The 17,987-nt window shown below is 40.8% G+C and overlaps 1 protein-coding gene across 2 annotated transcripts; it reads right to left on the minus strand.

Moving 5' to 3' along the window:
* Window positions 1-2,410: 2,410 nt before the first annotated feature.
* On the minus strand, window positions 2,411-17,218 carry meis3 (myeloid ecotropic viral integration site 3). 2 transcript variants are annotated; one of them, XM_058634638.1, is made up of 13 exons: window positions 16,637-17,218; window positions 16,301-16,388; window positions 12,003-12,142; window positions 11,437-11,611; window positions 11,300-11,350; window positions 11,171-11,221; window positions 9,257-9,406; window positions 8,981-9,089; window positions 8,420-8,565; window positions 6,450-6,526; window positions 5,377-5,435; window positions 5,150-5,236; window positions 2,411-3,369 (listed from the first exon to the last, which is right to left on the minus strand). In XM_058634638.1, exons 2-13 carry the CDS (start codon window positions 16,310-16,312, stop codon window positions 3,170-3,172), a joined length of 1,257 nt encoding a protein of 418 aa, XP_058490621.1. In that variant the 5' UTR covers window positions 16,313-16,388; window positions 16,637-17,218; the 3' UTR covers window positions 2,411-3,169. The 2 variants fall into 2 exon arrangements, with proteins under 2 accessions (XP_058490621.1, XP_058490620.1); XM_058634637.1 differs by having other exon boundaries at window positions 16,677-17,217.
* Window positions 17,219-17,987: the final 769 nt, after the last annotated feature.

Consider the following 17,987-nt stretch of genomic DNA (forward strand, 5'->3'; position numbering starts at 1 on the left):
TATATATATATATTAAAATGATTTAAACGTCAGTGACATCTGCTCTGAGGCTGAATGACCTGCTGCAGTATCACTCACACACACACACACACACACACACACACACACTCTCCTCTCTGTTTGTCACCATAAACACAGATTGTATGCAGAATGATTTCCACCATCTAATGGAGTCAGTGTTGGTGTGAGAATCACAAGCTCAGGTCTTGTGAGTGATGATTGTTCATTATAGGACTGTTGTTGTTGTTGTTGTTGTTGTTGTTTTGAAAGGCAGATTTCCATCACATACAATAAATACAACTGTAGTCATTCAAGGTCTCAGGAAAGGATGGATGCAGAACAAGGACTCTTACATGTTTTAAAACATTTGAATCTTGTTCCGTATATTCTGTGAGTGAACTGGTCTCACCCTTTCATACCCATTCACATTCTGCTGCACAGACGTCAAAAGCAACGTGGGGTTCAGTGTCTTGCCCAAGGACACACTGGCATGTCAGGAATCAAACGCAGAACCTTCCAACTGAAAGACGACTCACTCTACCACTGAGCTATACCGTTATGTCTTGTTATAACATGGGGATGGTTCCTGTCGTCACGCAGCTGGGGTTGATCTCGCCCTCACTGGTGTGCAGACAGCACCTGTGATGCTCAGGGGTGACCCTTTAGTTAAGTCCTAAGTTTAACTGGCGGAACTTTTGGACCTCTCTGTGTTGTGTCTCAAACATTTGTACAAATGTTATTTGTACAACAGATTATTGAAAGAAAAGTGAAATGTTTCTTCTAATATTGATTCAATAAATGTTATACTTGACACATTGTTACAATTTCATGGGAAATTTCTTCCTCACAAAAAGTTTGAGAACCACCAACTTAAAGTATAAAAGTGCTGTAGATATTTGCATTAGACAAACTTTAAAACACTTTACTTTAGTGTCTAAAATGCCATTAAAAAAGTCCATCATGTGGAGGAACCTGTGAGTGGTGTATGGACCGTGCTCTTTCCATTAATCAGCCTGAGACACAGACTTGTGTGTCTGTGTCGCAGACTCACACAATCACACACAACAAATGATCCCTTTAACCTTGGTTCCCTTTTTTCCCTCAGTTCAAGCTCAGCTTATATATTATAATAATAATAATAATAATAATAATAAACCACAGTCACTTTCCAAAGTTCACATGTTGAAACAAAGTGCACGGTTTCACATGAGAGCAAACGCCTGAGTGGAAGTGGGAGGATGAGTGTGTGAGTGACAAAGAGAAATGAAAAGTGGACGGTTGCTGAGATCAGGACCCGGGTGCCACATTTCCTGGTGACCTCTGTCTGAACTCTGGCCCCTGACCCTCCAACCACCCGGCCCTAATGCCCTGGGCTGAATGGGGGCAGGGGGCGGTGGTTCGGTGTGTGGAAGTCAGTGGATAAAAGTTGCTCACACATCTTTAATTTATAGTGATAAACTATCAGGAGAGAAGCGTGTAAAGACTTGAAAACTGAGCTAGAAACATGAAAAGGTATTAGACTTGTGATAATCCAGTGTGTGTGACAGATTACTGCGGCTGTGGCCTGCAGTAATCTGTCAGAGGAGGAGACGACATGACTGATGACACAGAGATGACACCAGTTTTCAAGAAATGCTCCTTTGATAGTAAAGATTTGCTTGAATGTCTCATGAAGGAATTCATCATGTTCAGCAGCTGCTTTAAAACACGAAGTCTTATCTGTTTTTGAATTGAGTGCATTTAGTCTTTATGATATTGAATAGAAACACATGATATTCAAATACATTTGGTGGTTTATTTGTCAGACACATGAAGAACATGTGCTGCACAGAGCAGCGATTCCCTCTTTCCAACATGAAGAAGTTACTCATTTACAAACAGTATAAACCAACATGGCAAAAGTAAAAAGTTTCTATTCTACTGTAGATGACAGCGATAGTTGCACATGAGACCTGGCCTGATATTAAGACTTGATTAAGACCATAGTCCAAATGTAAGTATATCAATGTATATTCTTTCATATACTTATTAAAATGACCAACTCTTCTGTTAACTTATATATTTGATTTCATTATAATATAATTATAAGATAACTAAATGACTGTTTATGTCTTCATTATATATTATATTCACACACATATATAGATACTATACTGTATACACTCTCACTATAATGCTTTTAGATTATTTAAGATTGTGCTGTATCAGACTGAATTGTGTATCTGCCTGTAAGTAGAACAATATGTATATATATATATATATATATATTATATAGATAGAAATATATGTAATATAAATAACAATTGTTTCATTACATCATATTTTATTCATATTATGCAAATGTTGTGTAACTAACCACCTACTCCATTTATCTAACAGCTGTTTTCAGACACTGACTCACAGACACATGTTAGAAAAACACATTTTAATACTTTAACGATCATCATTCAGAAATGTTTCAGTGGTGCAGGCAGAGTGGGAGGGGCTCAGTGTTTAAAGAGGCCTTTGGTTGCAGCTCCCCTCACACACACACACACACACACACACACACACATTAGAAATGCTTACAGAATCTTTTGTGTGTTTGTGTGTGTGTAAATGGCTCTCAGTGTGTGTGTAAATGGTATGTTGCATGTGTGTGTGTGTGTGTGTGTGTGTGACATTCATCGTGTTTAGCTTCATGCTGAGAAAAAAAAACACGTTTTCAACAAGCTATTATGAATGTGCCGAGACACACACACACATAAATATAAAAATAGAATAAGAAAAAAAAACAAGTGGTGTGTGTTTGTGTGAGTGAGGAAGGATCAGAGAGCCGCTCAGTCACGTCAGTCATGTGCTGTTGTCTGAGGGCAAATCCTCGTCCCGTCCTCTCCTCCTGTGGTTTCAGCAGGCATGATGGGAAATGGAGTTAAAAGCATTGGTCTCACCCACATGACAAAGAGGAAGGAAGCACTTTTACTCTGGCAGAGGTATGGCTTAAACCTGTGGGTCCAGACTCGACGCGTGCACGTGTGTGTTTGAGGTCAGAGTCTCGCAGTCAGGAATGTAAACTTTGGAGCAATGGTTGTTTTTTTAAATAGTGTGTGTGTGTGTGTGTGTGTGGGTGTGTCATTATACATTATACATTATACACACACACACACACACACACACACAACCCCTACAGCTAGTGTGCATGTATGTCCAGAGCCTGCGCGAGCAGCGGCTCAGCAGGGTGTGCATGTGGCGGTGGGTGGAGCAGCATGGCGGGGTGAGGGTGGGCGCCTGGGTAAGGGTGAAGGGAGGGTCCTGGGTGAGGAGGGTAGCCGGGCTGGGACAGGAGAGCACTGGAGTAGTCACCCTGCAGAGAAGACATGGCCTGCAGACCTGGAGAGCAAAGAGAGCAAACAGTAAGTTCACTTTATTATGAATAAACTGAACTTGAACTACTAAACTGTAACTGTACAGTAGAGGCAGGGCTAAAATCTTCCATCCATCCATTTTCTACCGCTTTATACTCCTCAGCTGACATGGGGCGATAGGCGGGGTTCACCCTGGACAGTTCACCATCGCAGGGACACATATGGCGCATTTCCACCGGCTCGCCTTGCCTCGGCGCGGCACGGCACGGCACGGCACGGCGCGGCATCTCCACTACAATAAGTACCTACTTAACGTGGGCGGAGTCATCACTGCACGGCTGAGTGAAACTGCAGTGACTTTGTTCTATCCGCGACGCACACACACGCACACACACACACACACAGTGACTTTACAGCAGACTCCTGTAGTTGTTGGAGATTAACCCACGTTGTTAGGATTGTTAAGTAGTTTTAAGTGATCTACAGTTCAACTCTGTTCAGCTTGATTTGTGTGTGAGACGTCTCTTCCTGTGACGACAGTCTGACCAATCATCGCATAGTTACTTACTCAGCGTGCTTTTAGAACCTCGCCTGAGCAGCTGCCGGTGGAAATGCACCAATACTCTCACACCTACGGTCAATTTAGAGTGTCCGATTGACCTAATCCTAATCCTCATATTGCATGTTTTAGGACTGTGGGAGGAAGAATCTGGACAAAACCCACACACACACATGCAGAAAGGACTCGATGTTACCCCCCCCCCCCCCCCCCCCCCCCCAGATGGATATTCTGTCATGATAATAACGATATTTGTGACCACATTTCAAAAGTGTTTGGTTCACAATAAATAAACACAATAAAAATGAAATTATTCTAACTTGATATTTAGTGGTGGGCTGCTTTAAATCAATGTAAACAAATAGACTGAATGAGACGCTTTTCACACAGACACTAGAAAAGCAGCAGAATGTGAACTTAGTGACAAAATACACTGATGTTATGACAAATGATGTGTTCAAGTGCAACCACCTCCAACACATCACTTGGTGAGTCCCTCTTAATTCCTTGTAAATATTGAAATAATAATAATAATCTTTGTCTCTTTGAGGCCATAAACATTTTAACAAAGCAAAAGTTGATTATTAATGAAGTCAAATAAACCTTATTTCTGGGAAATTGTTTTTCCCAGAAGCATATTCTAGAATGAGCTGGTAATATAAGTTGTCTTAAAATAATAACATTTGTAGTTTAAACCAAGCTGTAATATCTTATTAAGATAAAGTGAAATATGTTTTTTTTAACATTAGATGTTTTTGTAGTGCAAAACTTGCTTGGCAATTTTTTTTGCTGTTTAGACAAAAATTAAGAGCAAATTCCCAGAAATGAAGCTTATTTTACTTTCTTGACGAGTTAAGTATTCTAGCTAAGGAAGAGTATTTCTTCTTAAAACAAGAACATTTCATTTGATAATATTTGGCTTTAGATTTAGTAATAACATGAACACCTTAACATTGTCTTTTTTCTATTAAACCTAATTTTCTTCTAATCAAAACTATCCAACTATAATTGAGTAAATGTAAAAAGTAAGTGACAGAATCTTTCTTCAGGATAAAGGCCCAGAATTCTGGATGAAATTGTTATTTTTGTGAAGATGAACAAATCATTTAAAAAACAATGGATGCCACTGACACACCTGCACATGCTGATGAGGGTGAACTGGTGTGAATGATGTCTAACAGTAAAAAGAGATTTGTGAATGGGTGAATTGCAGAGCTCTCCAGTGATCACCTACAGGCTTCCATACCTGCTGTTCTCAGACCGAGGTGGGCCTGTCCCTCGAGCCCGTAGCCCCCGAGGGCCGCTCCCTCTGGACTGTAGGGGCCCCCCTGACCTGTGAGACCACGCACACACACACACACACACACACACTGTCATAATCTGCAACTGTTTTACACACAGCACATGTTGTCATTGTCATTGTGTGTGTGTGTGTGTGTGTGTGTGTGTGTGTGTGTGTGTACAGTCACTGACCTGAGCGATTTGTCTGGTCAATCATTGGCTGGACTATTCTCCTCCTGGCATTTATGAACCTGCACACGGTCCAGAGAGAGACAGAGACAGAGAGACAGAGAGAGCGAGAGACAGAGACAGAGAGAGCGAGAGCGAGAGGGAGAGACAGAGACAGAGAGAGAGACAGACAGAGACAGAGAGAGCGAGAGACAGAGACAGAGAGAGAGAGGGAGAGAGAGAAAAAGAGAGAGACAGACAGAGACAGAGAAAAAGAGAGAGACAGAGAAAAAGAGAGAGACAGAGAGAGAGAGACAGAGAGAGAGAGACAGAGAGAGCGCGAGAGAGAGAGAGAGAGAGAGAGAGAGAGGTGGAGCGTTAATGAAGGAAAAGGCCGACCAGGAGACAGTTTAACCCTTTGAGAGGTCAACATAAATCAGGGCAGAGCATGTATTGATCCGCGCTGTGATAATTGATTGATCTGCATTGATTAGGTCAGTAGGTGTGTGCTTGCTGCAGCAGGAGTTCAAACACAAACAGTGCAATTTAGCAGAGTAGAAAACGCACATCACCTGTGAGTGTGTGAGTAAACGACTGTCGTGTACAGTGAAGCAGCACTGAAGCAGCACTGAAGCAGCACTGAAGCTCCAGATATTTATATTTATATAGCTCAGTATTTGGTAAACATGAGATAATAGGAATAGCGTGTGTACATTGTAAGGTTGTTATTCCCGGGATCCTCTGTTCACCAAACTCTGAAGAATGTACGGATCCAATTCTCCAGACAGAATTCAGAATTCACGTCTGAAATGTTTTATGTTTTTCCTGTGAATGCATGAATGATCATCTGATTATTGGACAGTGATTTGCATGAAGTCAGTGGATTGTACTGGTGTGCAGCTTCACAAACAAATGCTGAGTGAGACATGTTGTTGCCATGTTTGTGCTAAAATGTGATCCCGCCAACCTGCTGTTGACGTGGCAACGGCCACGCTGTCAAAGTGAAAGTCGACGGCTTCCATTAAAACAAGGCAGTTTAAGTCATGATTGACGAGCCCTCAGGTGAAAATGACTATATTGATTGGAGGTGCACTGACCAGTTGTTGACCTGCAAGATGGTCAGTCCCGTGTCCAGTGACAGCTGCTTCTTCTGCTCCTCAGAAGGGTATGGGTGCTGGGAAAGGACATAAAGGTAAGGGTTTAATGTGGGTGAACTCTCAGTGGGAATACTGATGAACAATCTGGATTCACATCAGCACACACACACACATACTATGGGGGGCAGGGTTTTATGCCAGCACACTATACTAAAACGTCTTAACCGTGTCACCTTCGCTGCATAAACACTGAAAAACACGCGTGCGATATATTGCATTATATAAGTGTTGTGTCACGTGTGAATGCAGCGGACGCCTGTGTGCACGCTTAATTTAATTTGATTTAATTTAATTTAATTTAATTTAATTTAATTTAATTTAATTTAATTTAATTTAATTTAATTAATTAATATTATTGATTATTTATTTTTATTAAAATAAAATGATTTATTTTAAATAATTATTTAATTATTATTAATTCATTGTTTTTAATTATTTTAATTATTTATTTCTTTACGGAATAATTTCAGCTGCTTACAAATAAAAATATCCTGATTAATCTATAAGTTGTGCTTTCTTCTCTCTGTGTTACAGCTGATCTGCAGAATCACTGTCAGGTCCTGATGATCCAGTGTATAAAGTACACTTTATACACTGGATCACAGCCTCTTCCTGAGCGATGGTTCAGTCCCTGATATTCCTTAACATCCCGTTAATGGCGTGCACACGCTATAGGCGTTAACGCGTGTGTCACTATTGTACTAAATTGTACTAAAGCCAACGCTTCAGGCGCCTTAACGTGTGCACGCGTGACTGACACTCTCACACTCAGGGTATGAATATGACTTTTTATATGTCATTAACCTTGTCTCTTTCTCTCCCTAGTTTGTGTCCTTCCTTCCTTCCCTCCCTCTCTCTCTCTCTGTATTCTCATCTTGCAGGTTGCAGGATCCAGATCCAGTTTTCGAGGCTATCCATATCATACTTATCATCACCATTATTATTGTGCTATAATTAAAAGTCGATATCATTGACTGTATAAACTTGTAACTTGATACAGTTGTTGTGTATCTGCTCCTGGTCTCTCTCTCTCTCTTCTGTCTCTACCTCATCTCCCTCTTGTCCTTTCTCTCCCCCCTTTCTGTCCCCCACCTCTCCTCTGTCCCCCATTTTCCTTTCACCCCAACCGGTCGAGGCAGATGCTGCACATGTGTGAGTCTGGTTCTGTCAGAGATTTCTTCTTCTGTTAAGAGGGAGTTTTTTCTCTCCACTGATGCCTAGTGTTTGCTCATTGTGTGAACTGTTGTGTTTCTCTGCTCTCCTTGATGTTGTCTATGTACACACCTGAGATCATGTGTGTTATGATTTGGTGCTATACAAATAACATTGAATTGAATGGAATTGATGTCATCGCAGAGACGCTGTATACACGTTTTTAGTATAGTGTGTTGACATTAAATGGCCCCATAATGCACATGCACACACACACACACACGTTAGCAGAGCTATTCTTCTGAGGACACTGCATTGACATCCATTCATTTGGACAGCCTTAACAAACCCTGATCCCTAACCTTAACCATAACCAGTCAATACCCAACCCAGTTCCTCAGAAATGAGGTTCTGGCTCTTTAGGACCAGGCTTTGGGCTCCATGAGAACTACTGGTCCTGACAAAGTCAACGTTTATGCCAGATAAAGGTCATAAAGTGTATAAACATACACATTCTGTAATAAATGGAGTAAAGTACAACTAAAGAGGCAGGTGTGACACATTCAACCATCCTCTAATGTAACTGCTTCACTTCCGCTGTTATTCATTGTGGAACATATTCACATAATCACTGAATCCCCTGATTTTTCATTTGATTTCATTGACCTCCATTTGAACAGTCACTTCACCTCTCTGTCTGTTCTCGTCTCATACTAATCCCTTTGCTTTATGACTTGATGCTCTCGTCTCTCTCTCACCGACAGGTGCTGGAAGAGCCACGCTCTCATGATGTTTGTGGCCACTTTTGGGAAGATCCCTCTCTTCTTGCTGTTCCTCCTGTCTCTGTCAGAATCATCATCCTCTCCTGTGCTGGGGGAGGCCACTCCTCCATCCAGACCATCACCTGCAGGGCCACACAACAGGGGGACACTGTGTCTTAGGGACTCTAACTGGGTATTAGTGTGAAATGATATTAGGGATGAATAGATAGAAAGCTAAGTAAGAATTGTATTTGTATCAGTCTCCAAGTGCAGATTCCACATTTGTTTGCCTGCTTGATTTTCTTGTTTTTCTTTCTTCACAATATTGAATTTGCTCGTTTTAATGTCGTCTTTTTATTGCCTATTTAGAAAGAGGTGTTTTTTTATTTAAATGCCCTGATATAATATTGTTATTTCTATATTATAGAAAAAGATATCGTGATATACAGTTTATTTAGGCTGTTTAACTGAATGGAAGTTCAGTCATTTAGAGAAATATTGTTACCAGGTAACACAGTGTGTGTGTGTGTGTGTGTGTGTGTGTGTGTGTGGCTGTACCAGTGTCACTACAGTTGTCCGCTGTGCTATGTGAGGGCAGGCCACAGGTGCCTGGTGTTCCAAGAGCAGTAGATGCACAGTCATCAGGCTCCCTGAGCCATGACATGTTCTGCAGGAGAGAGAGAGAGGGACAGAGGGAGGGAGGGAGGGACGGAGGGAGGGAGGGAGGGAGAGAGAGAGAGAGGGACAGAGGGAGGGAGGGAGGGAGATAATTCTGAGTATGGAAAGCTGCAGAATTCCCAGCAGGTAAAGAGGGAACAGTGGTTCTGGTCTCACCTGGTCTGACAGACTGGTGCAGGATCCAGTGAAGTCCTCCATGTCAGACTTGGAGCCGCCTTCCCGCTCATCGAGCACCAGGTCTGTGGGCATTTTGCCCTTCAGACAGGTGATGTAGCGATGGCAGAAGTTATCACACAGGTCATGGACCTAAAGACACATCAGTGAAGTCACTTCCTGTGGTGTGTAATTCATGTTTCATCAGTCTCACAGAAATATTAATATATAGTCATGTTGGAAACTCTGTAAATGTTTTCTTTAATGTCTTTCAACGTTTGACCAAACGTCTAAATTGAAAGGCAAAGATTCCTTTTGTTTTGTTCATTATAATTTATTGATTCATTTGTTTCTGAATTGATTTATTCATCGTAAAACTGTATTATTATTTTTTTTAAATCTATGTACTGTAGATTAAAAGTTATATACTTTTATATAAATCAGATGAGTGTTTCAGCTCTTTACCATCAATCCATAATAATAATACAGCAACTTATATATCATGTTACAGGCTGGTGTCAACAGGACGCAGTAGTTTCATTAGATTTATAAAAGTCCACTAACAAGAAACAACAGTGGAGAAAGTGTGTTATTAAACAGACACTCAGCGTCACAGTAGTCACAGTAAATGCTGTTGATTGTCATGTTGTGTTTGTGGGGAAATCTCCACCGTGATGACGTCCTTATCTCACCTCTGTCTGGTGCTTGATTCACTGTTGCTTATCTTTGTAGATGTCAGGTCTGGTTTATGTCCTATAGCGTTTACAGCACGGCTGTCAAACTCAAATCCATCACGGGCCAAAACAAAAATGTTTTAATTTGGCTTGTTTTTGTCTTTCCATAAGAAATCTGTACTTTAGCTTTTACATCGGAAAAAAGACTATAGGTTTGTATTAAAATTATTTCTGAAATAAATAGATTTTATAGATATAAGTTTATTATTTAAAAATGACAAATGTTGTTCTATTTGATGCTCGCTCAAACATTACCTCGAGTTGAAAAATTTTGGGCTCGATCTAATTTTTAAAATATGATAACTGATTAAAATATTGTCTAAAAATAAATGACCAAAAAATTAAAAATGTGTATGTGGTGTAAAGGCAGATTGTACTGTTTTTTCTTAATGCACAAAGAGTTTTTTTTATCTGCATCAATCTTTTAGCTCCTGAACATTTAAGGATCATTTGTGGATATTTCTCAATCTGCTTAATCTCACTTGTAGTAGTAATTAAACACTAATGTAAACACTGCCATCTATTGGCGGAATGCCGTCATTTCCCGGATAATAACATAATTGCCATGCATTGTGAAAATGTAGTTTATAGTCAATGAACTATTTAAAGCAACATCGATTTATTATAAGGCAACTTTTTTTAAGATCAATTAAGCACATCTGTCCTGGGGGCTTGATATTCACACATGTATATTAGCCAAACAGGCGCTGTATAAGACCAGCGGGTCCACTCCAGTGGTCATTCGTTATGGCCTCGCGGGCCGGGGGGGCCAGAGTTTGACACCCCGGGTTTAGAGTCTTTTTGGGGGTTTATATATATTTATATATACATATATATATGTATATATAAATATATATGAATATGTATATATATATATATCATCATCATCATCATCTACCGCTTTATCCTCCACCAGAGGGTCGCGGGAGGTGCTGTGCCAACCTCAGCTACATCGTATATATATATGTATATACACACATATATATATATATATATATATATATATATATATATACATACATACATATAAATGTATGTGTATATATATATGTATATATATACACACACACATATATATATATATGTATATATATATATACACACACACATATATATATATATATATATATATATATGTACATGTACGTGTTTAAGAAGAAAAACATGGCGTGCATCCACCAACCTTCTCTAACTCCAGCAGATGAAAACGAAGGACCTGTATGGCCTGGATCATCTGAGTGGAGGAGACACATAAGACTTTATTGGTACATGTGTGACGATGTACTGAGTGTGTTTTCAGAGTGCATCATACCAAGTTGTCCAGCTCTGGGTTGGAGGAGAATATGGGCTTTTCTGAACGGATCTGCAAACACAAGTTCATCCTGTTACATACAACAAAACAGAAAACTGAGCTGTGCTTTGTGATTGGCTCTCCTTGCTGTCACTCACCTGCTTAGCAAAAGCAGCGATGTCATCGTTGAAGGAGTCAGAGGAGCAAACGTCACTGTGGTTGGTCATGCCTGGGAGGTGGGAGGTGGCAGAGAGGGAGGTGGGGTCTCGAGGGGAGCAGGTGGCCAGCTCGCACTTCTCAAACACTAAGGCCAGCAGTGGAAACAGTGGGTGTCTGCACGCACACACACACACACACACACACACACACACACACACACACACACACACATTGAGACGGTTAACGTGCGATACTGTACAAAGACACACTGCACACACACATTTACAGAAGGTGTAACATGAGAGCTTCATTAAAACAGCTGTAAACACATTGTGTGCATGTTGTTGTTTTCTCTTAAACATAAATCACGCACACACCGTCAGGGCTACATGGCTTCAGAAGACATCACCTGGAGACTTAGGCTAACCCTTAACCATAACTAGTACTGGCCTAACCATAACCTCATCCTAACTTCAACTTAAAATGTAATCATTTGCTTAATGTTATCCATAATGTGAACAACACACACACACACACACACACACACACACACACACACACTCACCCATAGATCTGGTCTTTGTGGTGTTTGAGTGAGTCTGGGATGGTGGGTCCGTACTGTGGGTGAGGAAGCGGCCTGACGTCGTCTCCGTACCCCCCCACCGACATGACCTCTGACCCAGAGTAGTGCACCAGCTCTTCATACTGAAACACAGGAAAACACGTCACGTCAGATTGTGATGTCATGAGAGAGCCTCAGCCTGACATGACGGAAATATGGCTGAACTATGTGTGTGAATTGAAACGTATGGAGAATTACCAAAAGGTACCTTTGACTAATTGAATAATCAATTAATCACCATGAGGTTTGTTTATTCATTCATTTTTATTATTTTAAACGTTTCACCTTCTCACCTGTGAGTTAAATGAAATGTTTTTGTTTTTGTTAGTCAGAGTAAAACTGTTTTATGATCCAGTCACAGATTCATCACCTCACTGTGTTTTCATGTTTTATTTACAGTCACTGCAATCCTCCCACTAACTAATCATTGCATAATGAATTATTGGAAGAGAAACAAACATCAACATGAATAATTCAGGTGCAGTGAACGAGATGACGAGAGCAAAGTTGTTCACAATGTAGCGACGTCTTCAATAAACAGTCGGGAAAATGTTGCAAATTTGTTTGGGTTCCCAAAAGAAATGTCCTGTGACCCATCTGGGGATCTGGAGCCAGACTTTGGGAACCACTGCTCTCATGTGAGAAGTAGCTAGTAACCCTTTCATAAACATTCAGATAACCTGAGAACTCCTCAGACGCTGATGTTTCATGTGTCCTGTAGACATGACATAGTCCTGGTGCTGCTAATATTGTGTCCTTGCTTCCTCTGACTGGACAGGACACAGCGTAACCTTACCTAACCTTAACCAGTTCCTCAGAAATGAGGTTCTGCCTGATTAGGACCAGGTTTTGGTCTCCTTGAGGACTACTGGTCCTGACAAAGTCAGTGTTTATGACAGAAAAGGTCCTAAAGAGGTAACAAATACAAGAACACACTCACACTCACACACAGACAAACAGCAGCATGTTACACACAGAGCATGATGAATATACATGTCTCACACACACACACACACACACACACACACACACACACACTCTCTGTGTTATGGAGCTAATCTGTGGTTGACTGCAGCTCAGGTCAGCAGATCTGCCTGCGTCTCTTCCTGCTGGACTCACTGGGCTCACACTGACAGGAAGCACCCGCTACAGTGACCCTTATTAACTCTGCCATAGAAGGTCTGATGTGCTCCCGGGCAGGTCACACTACACACGACAACAGGCTGTGGTAATTCAAGACAAATGTTTCCATTAGTCTCGGCCTGAGCAATAGTTCAAGATATCAATATAATATATAATGGTTCAGTCTGGTGCAATGACGAACACGACAAACAAGACAATAACAGATTATTGCTAGTTCATGAGGACAATATCATATCTGATATATACACAACCATACAGTAAAAATTAAATGTTTATGAATACTGAAACTTTTCACGTGTAATTTAAATACAAAATGAAGATAAAGAATAAAATGAAAAAGACAAAATAACAGCACATCCTGTCATTTACTGTAAGTGGACGTGGATTGATAAAAACAGATTGTAATTACAGAAGAACACGTCATATTTATTGATTTGCGATTGCTATAATGCAAAGCTGATACTAATCACAATGAAATCAGGAGCTCAACTCGATCTTATATTACCTGACATTTTATCAAGATAACTCAAGATAGACTCATTTCAAACTTCTCCCCTTGCCCTGAAGATACAGACATATAAGACATTAACAGTCTTGTGAAGTGTTTAATGGTTCCGTTAAACCACCAGGACTCCACACAAACTATTATCAGATATGTTATTTGTGTACAAACTGTTAGATGTGTTAGTTCTGGACGTTGACTGAGAGAATAAAAAGATATCGAGTGTATGGAAGTGGGAGGAGATAAGTCTTTCTTCTCCTGTGTGTTCAGTGTTTGCTCTATGAAGAGAACCTGTGTGTGTGTGTGTGTGTGTGTGTGTGTGTATAGATCCATATTATTATGTCTTCATTCTGTTTAACATGCTCAAAATAAAGCTTTAATGCAAGGGTGATTATTTTGTACATATATCTTGACCTGTGAGAATTGAATAACAGCTGATTTAAATGAGTCCTCCTGCAGGAGAGTCTCATACAGAGAGCACCGCTATCGGATCGCTCGTCTCTCTTTCCGCTCGGGTCACTATCGGGTTTCTGCGCGTCACGCGGATCAAAGCGTTCAAGTCATGATGACAAATATTCACTTGCAGAAAAAGAACCCAACACTCAGCAGAGGTGGTCCACGGGCTTTAGACGTAATCACAGCTTTTTAAATTGTTATTGGAGCAGACACAGTTCCACAGTATCACAGGCAGAACACCAGTGTTTCATTCACTTTGGCCAAAGATCCAAAACTCACCAGCTCTTCTATCTGATCCATTCATAATTGACTTTTGACAACATTAAATTGCTGAAAATTAATTCATTCAATTTGATGGAAATCCAGTAGAGACTATTTAACAAGATATTGTGATTTATCTTTTTTTGACAATGTTCAAATATATTTTTTCATATTTAAAAAAAACTAAACAAAACTCTTTAAGGATTTTATAAAAAAAAAAGCAATAAAGAGACATATTAAATCTGGAACTGTTGTTGAGGTTGTATGCAAAGTAAAGGCTGAAACTTTTTTAAACTCCACAAACATCTGCGCAAATTTGAAACTGTAATTTAGGCCTATTATATATTATATATTAGTATATACCGTACAGCATCATTATACATAACAGACTCTGTGGTGCATTAACTGACACTGTCATCCAGTAAAATCCAGGACATCCACACCCATTTGATTTGTGATATCCATATTTCCAAACACTGGGAGAGTCTTGCTCTCCTGTGGGTGGGCCTGCAGCCACCAGCCTGTGCCCTGCCTCTGAATCACTGTAGCAAAAAAACTGACCTACTTACTGAGCTGCAAGAGCTGCAAGAGCTGCACGTCCTCTCTCCTCTGCCTCTTAATGATTACTCTCTAACCCTTATGTGCCATTAGAACGCCTCACTGACACGACATCACACAACAATAATCTTGGTCTGAGGAGAGCTGAGAAATAAACTCCTCCCTGTTCTCACAGAGATACAGTACGATGCGGAAGGTGCATTAACCTCCACTGAATAAAGGCTAAACACTGGTGACTGTGATTAAGTTGCTTCTCACTTCATAAAGACATGTCTGCGTTTGTTTAAAGGGGATTAATCAGGTGATTTTGGATATCGTATATAGTTTTAAAGACTGTTGTTGATAATCATCATATTTATTGTATTGAATACATTTGTGAAATACACTAAATATTATACATTTAATATATATGTACATTTATATATATATATATACATATATATACACTATATTGATAAAAATAAAAAATACACAGAATTGACTAAATCACATTAATAAGTTCACTTCATGATAACATTTTTATGTTAAGCTTAATTATTTATGTTATAGCAGAACTTGACCATAGAGAGTCAATTTCATTGTTTTTAAATATCCTTCATTTAACATTAAAAAGCCAAAGAAATAAAGCAGGTATTATCTGAAATGAAAGGTAATAATTGTATTTTGAGATCATAAACAGTAGTATTTTATTGTACAGTGTTGTCTCTCTCCTTTGAGAAACAAAACATCGTTTGTGTTCAGCTTTATATCTGCATTTAACCTCATTATTTCCCAGCCTTTACACATAACTGCTATTAAATGTTTTGCTTCAGATTTGTAAAATGTTTCTCACTTTAACAAGATTTTTTTTTTCTTTCCATAAAGAATTTTAGAATGACAAAAAAATAAAATAATAATGGATGGTTTCCTCAACTTTCACTCAGCACACTGTGGACAAAATGACCCCAAATCTCTAATTATCTATCTAATCACTGCAATAACTAGTGATTCCGACGGACTTTAAACTAGTTTTCAGCCACCTCACATGTAGAACCAGAACCGTAATCCTCAGGGAGACCAAAGCCTGGTCCTAATGAGGCACAACCTCCTGATCAGGTTAAAGTTAGAATAAATGCATTTGCTGGTTATGATGAAGGTTTAGTGATAAATGCAACGTCCTAACAGGACCTGCACACAAACCTGTGTGTGTGTGTGTGTGTGTGTGTGTGTGTGTGTGTGTTAGTAATTCCTTTTAAATATGTGTCTTTATCCTGAGCACACTGTGAAACACATGAACAACAACAACAACAACAACAGCAGCAGCAGCAGCAGCAGGACGTACCCTCTTCTCCATGCGGCTCGACAGCCAGTCCTAACCCGGAGATGATGATGCTGAGCTGGGCTACAGTCTCTCCTCTGTCCTCGCACTCCTGGAAATCAAAGTACATGTGTTTCGCTTATAAACTTGTAAACACGATTAATACACAACACAAACGACCTGTGACACACACACACACACACACACAGTGTCCATCGTGTCTTACAGGACAACATCACGACGGGACTGAAGGTTTCTGAACCTCGGACTGTTGACATTGTTACACATTGTTACACATTGTTACACGCGGAGCTAATAAACGCTGTAATAAAGCAGCTTCATGCTGATGCTGGTTCATACATCATCTCCATGCTCTGGTAAACGCTCTGAAATGTCCCACCGAGACGGAAATATGTGCCGTATCCACTCCAGTCCTGTCCGGGCCGGGTCGGGTCTTATCCGGTCCGGTGTATCCAGCAGCTCCGCGGAGGAGGAGGAGGAGGAGGAGGAGCACGGCAGCAGCAGCGGCGCCTTCTTGGACTGGTGCGCCCCTCTCTCCGGCTCGCACAGCCTCTGGATGCTGGGTGTGTGGGTGTGTGTGTGTGCGTGTGCGCGCGTGTGCGTGTGTGGAGGACAGAGAAAGAATAGCGTCCTCTTCCTTTTTGGCTCCTCGCGCTCGCTGTCCGCGCAGCGCACGGACACAGACTGGCAAAATATCACGGCTGCGAATGAGCGATGGTGTTTTCTGAATCCAGAGGAGAGAAAGAGGAGGAGGAGGAGGAGGAGGAGGAGTGATGGTGGTGGTGGTGGTGGTGTGTAGGTTTCCGAGGGTCAAAACGCGACGGGGTCTCTTAGCTCCCCCCTCCTTCCACCCCTTCTCCTCTTCTTCCTCCTCTACTCCTCCTCCTTATCGCAGACAAACGGCGAAGGAGAATGAGCGAAAGAAAAAGAAGACCCCCCTCTGTCGTTTTATCTCTGCCCTCTGTGCTGATATCACTCCTCCCATCATCCATCCGCCCAGCCTTCCCTCTTCACCTCCTCATCCTCACTGCAGCTGCACTATTATCGTCTGTGAACTCTCTCTCTGTGAAATAAAGAACAGGAGCGTCACCACGGGGGCCCTACATCGCATTTCACCAAGCACCCCCTGAAAGATTATACATCTAGAAACTGTTAACATTCATACTTTGTCCAACAAACAAACAAACAAACAAACAAACAAACAAACAAACAAACGTGTGTGTGTGTGTATACAGCCACTCAGAGTCATAGGATCACTTCATGAGGTCATGTGATCTGGAGTCTGGACGTATTCATGCACAGTTTAATCAAACTAAGGCTGTAGTCAGACTGAGTTAGGTAATCCTGACATCCAACAACCTGCAGAGTCCAAGTATACATGCGGAGGAGAAAATCATGTATCCTTGCGTACTGAAGCAGTTTCCTGAGGTCAACCCTCGACATCACAGAAAAACAAAGAGCCAACAGTCACATTCTAGAGTAGAAATGGTGTTTCTTCATCAGTTCTCTGCCATCGTGTTGTTTGGTCTTTTCCAGCAACAGTACTGCAATTTATCAACCTCTCCTTCTACTTCCGGGTCAAAGACCGGGGACTGGAGTCAGGACTAATCTAAGAATCACATTATTCAGGGATGTTAGTCTGACTTAGACCAGCTCAATTTTAGTCAGACTTTTAACACTTTTCTCCTTA

The sequence above is a fragment of the Solea solea genome, chromosome 7 (assembly GCF_958295425.1).
Source record: "Solea solea chromosome 7, fSolSol10.1, whole genome shotgun sequence".
Lineage (NCBI taxonomy): Eukaryota > Metazoa > Chordata > Actinopteri > Pleuronectiformes > Soleidae > Solea > Solea solea.

What these genes read in the sequence shown, in the direction of transcription:
- meis3 (XM_058634638.1), bottom strand. An exon ending in ACCCAGAGCTGGACAACTTG is followed by an intron (nt 11,222 to 11,299) that starts GTATGATGCACT and finishes TCCTCCACTCAG; the next exon opens with ATGATCCAGGCCATACAGGT. An exon ending in GCACCAGTCTGTCAGACCAG is followed by an intron (nt 9,090 to 9,256) that starts GTGAGACCAGAA and finishes TCTCTCCTGCAG; the next exon opens with AACATGTCATGGCTCAGGGA.